Raw genomic sequence first — 7,612 nt, forward strand, 5'->3', positions numbered from 1 at the left:
TCTGAGTTCCTGCTCAACAAGGTTAAGTCAAAACATATAAGAGTCTGATTCATCAAATCATACCCACTTAAACAAGATTTTTCTATCTGGTTGAGTTTGAACTCAATTGTTCTCCTATTCAACCATATTAAGTCAAAATGAAGACCCACAATCACATTATATGAACAATCTGATTTATCACTAGATCTTATACAAGGAAAAAGGAAGAAAAAGAGAAGTGGACAGGAACACTTCTAAAATTTTCAGGTGAAAGGGAGGAGAGAACTGAAACCCTACTCAGAACAGGTGGTTCAATCAGGCTGAAACTTCACTCCGGTTCAACACATTGATTTTTCTTCCAGAATATGGTGGTTGAGTTCCCTATGAGAATATGGAGATGCTGATAGAAGCGTCCACCATTATCACGAGATGCTCCCTGTAAATCAGAAAATCTTTAACAGGATATTTAAAGATAGCTTATTATTAAGTTTGGATTAAAAATACATGTTTCCAAGCTTCAATCCTGTGTCCAACATGTTGCAATAGTGCAACTTAACTGTTGCACCACAGGCTCACCCACTACTGTTTACCAAGCCGCCATTCCCATAAATAGGAAATCTAAGATATCACCAAAATATAAAATCCTTACGTGGGGGATTTACCTTGCGAGGGTGAACAACTGTGACCTGCTTCAGAGAAGAAGGCCATCTGGGTCACTCTCAGAGCTTGCCTCAGATGTGTGAAACAATGAGGAATCTGTTAAGTTACCTTGTTGTTCACTATGACTTCGTGAAGGAGGTATGGCACCATCTATTTGGGCTCTCTCAAATTTGCTGGACTTGTCCTTTAGACATTCTCGGGCCCCTATGTAAAAACGTGAACATCAGCACCTCTGTAAAAACTTGAACATTAGCCATCATATGAAATCCATTAGGATCTCATCACCAGGTGAGTATTTTAAACTGCCAGAAAAGCCACCTTTAGTGAAATTTTTCTCATGACGGGTGGAAACTACAGTCAAAACAAAATTAGAATTCAACAAACAATGTATTAGAATTCTGTATCGTGCGGGGGTGGTAACAAAGTCATCAAAAGATAGCATTCACTGTATTCTCATAAGTAATAACACAATCAATCCTAGTTTTATGGGAGTCCAAACTCCAGAGAACAAAATATGTATCCTCAATGGAAATGGCTAAGCAAACAGAGCTGAACTAATAGTTCATGCAAACAAAAGGGCACCAACAACATGTGCCCCGGAAAGATTGGTAAATTCAAGCAGGGGCACCTTTACTTGTATTTGCAAGAATGGAGACCCTAAGGCAGGCAAATGAAACTTTTACAGTATATTTCCACAAAAACTGAGTTCAAGTTCTATGAACACAAGAGCTCCTTTAGATGTATTTTCAAGCACGGAGACCCCAAGGAAGGCAAATGAAACTTGTCCTGTATATTTCCACAAAAACTGAAAGTTTCATAAACACAAAATGTTATCCATTTCATACATCTTGCTTTTATTTCGTTACGATCAACATTGACATTGAGATAATTCAACATTGTTTGTCCACAGCAAGACCCTAGAGTGTGCATAAACTTTAGAAAGTACTCTGTGTTACACTGAATTTAGTAACTAGATCTAAGATATCTTCAAATGAATTACACAACAAAATTTTAGAAAGTATTCTATTATACCGAATTTAGTTACTAGGTCTCAGATATCTTCAAGTTAATGACAAAACAATTTCTGAACAGAGTCAAAAGCAGACTAGTACTCTTGTACTCATTTCAGTCATTTGCATATCACGAGGAATTTAAATTTAACATTTCATAATAGGATTTAATATGTAATGTGTGCAATCCTTTATTGTCTCCAACACAGCCAAACCCCTTCTTTCTTTTCCTTTTTGACTACGTACATTCCACCAGACATAAGCACCAGAAACACAATAATAGAAATTGCATTTTGAATATTAAAAAATATGATATTTAAGCAACCATGATCAATTATAAAAAATTGAACAACATAGTTTATAATTATAGTTAATAATAATCATAATTATTATTGCCACTGCTGCTGCTGACAAAAAAATATTTTATATTACTGAAACTATTACAGAAAATTTACATTCTTATTTCTTATAAATGAAACCATATATTCTAGTTTGTTATGGTCTAATCTCTTATTCCATATAAATAAAACGATATATTTTAGTTTTGTAATGGTCCATCTTTGCTTGTTTTTGATCATCTAATGTTATGCATGCCAGAGCAAGGAGCTGATCATACTTGCAACATGAGTGACCGTAGCTAAACAAATTGTTCCCAGACTAAGAATCAAATAACCAGCTTTTTTTTTTGTTTTCCTCATTCTTTTTTTAAAGCTTTCTTTGGGCTCACTTATAGGTGAACTAGAGTTGCACCAAGCTATCCGGCCATCCCATAAAAACATATAAATAAAGGCTTAAAGAGAGTAACAAAAGCATACCTTCCACAATTCTACAGAGGAGGAATACATAAAATAGAGTAAAAGAAGTAGCATAATCAAATCTGATAGTCTACAGATAAATGCATTAGGATTTCCAGGTAAAATTTTGAACCAATTTGCTATTTTGGTGATCTGTGAAATTAATAGATACATGTTTTAGAACACATCAGATTGTGATGATCCATTGTTCTTAGTTATGATGCCATTCATAGTGAATAGGCTCCATCTAGGCAAATATAAATTATATGGATAAGTCAAACTTTCCAATAAAGGCGAACAAATTATTCTCCAGGAGATATTCTTTAAGAGCTCACCCTTTACATGTTTTGATTCCTCAATCCTCCTCAATTGTGGATAGAGTTTTGGTTTGGGAAGTTAAATCGTTTCAGGAGGTACTCAATAAAATACTTATATTTTGACTGGACCCCTACCATTCGAAACCCTGGCAGATCATTACAAAGTTACAACTTCCTTGTTTCCAATTGTGATACATATCTATACTATAAACAAAACCTCACATTCAAAATCCTGACAGTTCGCAGCAAAATTACAACCTAAGACTGATGGTAAAATTTAAGTGTTTTTAAGTACAACATGTATGCATTCTATTTGGCATGAATAGAATATCAAAGGTTTTGAAGATACAAAAGAATAATGAATAATGAGACATTCTCTTTTCAGGATAAAATTATGTTGGTAGTTGCCAAAAAAGGATTGGGATGCTCTTAGGGGATGAAAAAGAAGTTGCATAGCTATTTGTCCAGTGGATTGGATCCAAATTTGTTTCACAAAACTAGTAATAGCATACCCTGATGGAATGATGATGGAAACACAATTAGTGGTCGAAAACTATCTAATACAAAGCTATCTAAGGAACCTAGTGCGAATTCAGGTATAGAATATACCACCTAGGCCTGATACAAGTCATTGATCGGTTGCACCAGTGTAATTCAAATTCCCTCATTTCAGATGGGATTTTTCCTTTTTTTAGCAGATCATCAAGTGATTGTGGATGAGCTTCACAAAATATAATATACAAAAAAGTTTTACAGCCTCATATAACCTTTATTTGTTTCATCATGCAACTTCATCACATGAAAAGGGAAAAAGGGGGGGGGGGGACAAAGGAAAAAAGTGGAATGTGGAATCTCCAAATTTTGACATGAGAAATTCAACTTTCATTCATTTTTGGAGCCTCTTTGAGGCTTACACAGTTCTACACAAGTATAAGAGAGGATGAGATCATTTGATGTCTTAACTAGGAGATTTTTTCTCACCAGACTCTGTTTACAAGCTACGGTCGGCTTTTCTTTTTCTGTACGTCCGATTGGATACCCTTTCTGTACATTATTCTTCGGATCTCCCTTTGATCAGATTAGGTACTCATAATACACTAAGAAAAGGGTATCTGGAATATCTTTTGGCAGCTTATCAATATAGAGGTAGAACCGCAGTAGGTCTTCCTTGGCCACTGTCTCTTTGTCAACCACATCACTGTTGCTGGTGAGAACCCATAGGTCTCCTGATTTAACCCTCTTTATGCTACCCCGGCAAAATGGGCAGGATGCTGACCTTGTATTCCTATAATTTAGAAACATAGCAAAAGCAATGTCAATAGCAAGACCCTTTATTCCTGTATTAGAGAGCCTTAATCAAGAAACAATTTGAATTTAAGGAATGTGGCTTTATAGTTACCAGTCATGGTAGCAGTTAATGCACATGGTATGGCAACAGGTAGGCAAGAGCATCTTGGAGCATGGCTCCATGCAAATCCCACATTCATCTTCTCTCTCCAGATCCATATCAGAGAAGAACTTCTTTTCTTCCACTCTCTTTCTTCCAAACATGTCAATGCTGCAATCTCCCTCATGAGAATTACTATTGAGCTGTTGTAGAGAGGGCAATATGACAGCTGCAATAATTTTTTTTTTTTTGGATTTTTTAGGCATGCTTAAAAAGTGAAGAGCTGAGAACAGTGCCATTAAAATATTGGCAAATGAAGAGAAGGACAAAGTTTACATACCATAGAATTGCCCAATTGTTGCTTTCCTCCCATGCGAAGAAATGCTACGCCTCCCGTCTTGACATACCTGTTAATCCAAGAAAGGAACGAACAACCAACACATGAAAATCCCAATTATGTCAACTTCAATTCGGCACTACACATTAGAGCGTAAACAAATTATTCTTTTCCCCAAAGACAATCAGGTCTGATTGAACTCTGCTAATACACAACTGTTTAGAGTTTGACAGGATATCATGGCAGCTAACCTTGTACACCATTATGTGGAAGAGGTTTAGATATCTCTGTAGTAGGCAGGCACAAGAGAAATCCATCCACTGGAGCAGAAACAGAAACAAAGGCGTGAATTGGCTACAAACTAATTTCATTTGAACACGCGCACCACCCTTGGCTCTTGGAATTGATGCTGCCCTGCAATCACAGAAGAACACTTTAGCTTTGTTCAAGCAACATCATGTACCATAGAAATCTAATTGAACCAGCCATGCATAAAAAGAATTGGCAAGAGAAAATGGCTGGCACTCTTCACTCGTTTTCTTCTTTATCTGATGTAACCAAAATGGGCATTTCCGTTTCTAATTGTGAATGGAATTAACTGCTACATTAACAGATATAGATTCTGGCCACAACACACAAACTCTTTAGACATGCAAGCCAAAGTCCCCCAAATTGGAGTAAAAATAGTTCAAATCCCAAACAACAAGAACAAAATAATAACAATAAACAAGAGAATAGAAGCTTCAACAATGAAATTATGTTTCATTATCAGATAACTACAATCACACAGAGTTAAATACCCATTAAAATAAAACCCGGAATAACAGGAAGTCGAATTACACTAGCATGATGAACTAAATCAAAATTAGCAATAAAAAAAATAAAAACCGAATTATTCCAGTTTAAGCAACTTATGAAACAGAACCAAAACCCCTTTAGAATGACAAATTATTATCATTTCTTCATTTCTACCCTAAATTGCCACACTCGCACAATATGCGAATGCACCCAAGAAGAAGACACATAGCCCCAGGACTGGGGGTTGGGGAGAAGCAAGGGAATTAGGAAGGACATAGATAGATGTTAAAAAATAAAACCCTTCCAGGAAATCAGAAAATAAATCGCTTGGAAAGGAGAAGGGAGCAGAGGAAACTCACAAGGTATTGGCATATTGTATATCAGCTTCCAGGGCTTTAAGGGACTCCTTGTAAGAGTACTTGTCAAGCTGATTATACAGAGGCTCCATCTCTTTCCCCGACCAGGTTTCTTCTTCGGGAAAAAACATTAGATGGAGAAGAAGAAGAATCGTTTGCAGAAATTAAAGCTCAAAAATGGGTCAATTTATATACTAAATATACAGAAAAAAAGGTATCTTCGATGTTCTGTGGTTATCAAACGAGTTCAAATTCTTGAGAAACGACAAAAGTGAATGCTATGTAAGAGACACACAGGGCTTGGTTTTTTGGAGAACTTTGATCTCTTCCAAAGACAGCATAGATGTGAGAATGAAGGATAAAAAGAGGAAGCAAAACCGTTATGGGTTTATGATTTTTTGCAGCTTCGGTTCGGATTGAGCTTCTCTGCTTAGATCTTCTTTGTTTTCTCTTACCCTTTTCTATTCTTAGCGCCTCCACATCAAATACCACTTGGGTATTGCCCCTTTCCCTTCTGTGACTCGTTTCTTGGTCAGAGAAGATAACAATGATTTGATTTCCTTTTTCTCTGTTCTTTATCTTTATCTTAATGAGGCGGTTGTGTCCGTGGGTGACTGGGTGTGAGACGGCATCATTTATTGTAATTTGAGTCAGAGATGTTCCTAAATATTTTAAGAACAAATTTGATTTTTTTTCTTCTAATTCTTTTTTTTTTTTAGGTGAAACATTGAATTTTTTTTTGTTGATGCAATGGTTTGCTTAAGGTTAAGATTAAGTGATAGAAAACTCATATTGACTCGGACTTGGTTTAATTATTTCTTAAACTCGGGTGATTCTTCATGATTTTTTATTAGGTTTCATGATTTTTCATTTTATTGGATTCAAGTGATTTGTACAGTTAAACTTCGTTTTCAACTGTCTCCTACATACACACAGATCCATAAATACCACCATAGCCTAATCATTTATGGATTATATCATCTCATCAAACATTCCTACTCTTGTCCACCTCACCCTAACAACTTAATCCTTATGAACAAAAGAAGTGGATAGAAAGAATATAATAAGATTCTCTAATAATTTGTTTTGAGATATAGAAAATGATTTTTTGGTGGTTCAACAAAAACAGTTAATTTTCATTGTTTAAAAACTTGTACCACTATTAATGCACATATATGTATTGAATAATGAAAATTTTCTTATAGAATATTCTTATGGATGACTTCCAGAAGGAAAAGAAATTCTTAGTCTAAGAGAGATTATTTGTTTTTGTTTTAATTAAATATTTTTTGATATGCAAAATCCTCGGTATCATCAAAGAATGGACAGTTCAACAACAAATTTAGGAACATATCTTATCAAAAGCAATAAAAAATACATCCAAAGCAAAATTTTAATCAAAACACCTAAAGCATTCAATGTTTGAAAATGATAGTTTATCCATATCCAAAATCAGATTAATTTGATGATCTTACACATGTATGACTGATTCCAATTTCCATACATGATGCATCATTTAAACAAATAAAGCAAATTTGTATTTCAATCCAAGAAAAAAAGAATGTTTCATCTCTCCTTTTAATAGATAATTTGGTCACTCGGATGATTTTGTTCAGTTTTATGTCTTATATATTATAGTTATTCGTAGAATATTTATTGGATTTGTATATATTTGAGTGGATCAGGATTAGGGTCCATTATATGTAAAAGGGTAAAATTATAATTGTTAGGGTTCATTATATATTTGTTTTTGTGATGAAAACCCCCAACACAAGCAACAAAGATTGCATTGTGAGGTGAAGAGTATAGTAAAACGTTTTTTTGACACATTTAAATTTTATCTAATTCTCTTGGGTGGATATAGGTATTTGTACAAAACTACATGTGATTGTTTGCTTTGTTTCATTTTTATGGATAATCATATGTTCGTTCCTAACTGTTTTCTATATACGAAAATATTTCTCATTCCCATAA

General features: G+C 34.8%; 1 protein-coding gene across 1 annotated transcript; it reads right to left on the reverse strand.

Moving 5' to 3' along the window:
* Positions 1–3,619: 3,619 nt before the first annotated feature.
* Positions 3,620–6,226, reverse strand: LOC122081906 (E3 ubiquitin-protein ligase AIRP2-like). The gene is made up of 5 exons (XM_042649306.1): positions 5,642–6,226; positions 4,736–4,898; positions 4,488–4,554; positions 4,160–4,376; positions 3,620–4,045 (listed from the first exon to the last, which is right to left on the reverse strand). Exons 1-5 carry the CDS (start codon positions 5,767–5,769, stop codon positions 3,835–3,837), a joined length of 786 nt encoding a protein of 261 aa, XP_042505240.1. The 5' UTR covers positions 5,770–6,226; the 3' UTR covers positions 3,620–3,834.
* Between the last annotated feature and the right edge of the window lie 1,386 nt (positions 6,227–7,612).

Source organism: Macadamia integrifolia, chromosome 6, assembly GCF_013358625.1.
Source record: "Macadamia integrifolia cultivar HAES 741 chromosome 6, SCU_Mint_v3, whole genome shotgun sequence".
In the NCBI taxonomy this organism is placed as follows: domain Eukaryota; kingdom Viridiplantae; phylum Streptophyta; class Magnoliopsida; order Proteales; family Proteaceae; genus Macadamia; species Macadamia integrifolia.

Coding starts and splice junctions, on each gene's coding strand:
- LOC122081906 (XM_042649306.1), bottom strand. CDS start 5,769: ATGTTTTTTCCCGAAGAAGAAACCTGGTCGGGGAAAGAGATGGAGCCT. Junction 4,899..5,641: donor ATACAATATGCCAATACCTT/GTGAGTTTCCTC, acceptor CTGTGATTGCAG/GGCAGCATCAATTCCAAGAG. Junction 4,555..4,735: donor TCCACATAATGGTGTACAAG/GTTAGCTGCCAT, acceptor TTGGATTAACAG/GTATGTCAAGACGGGAGGCG.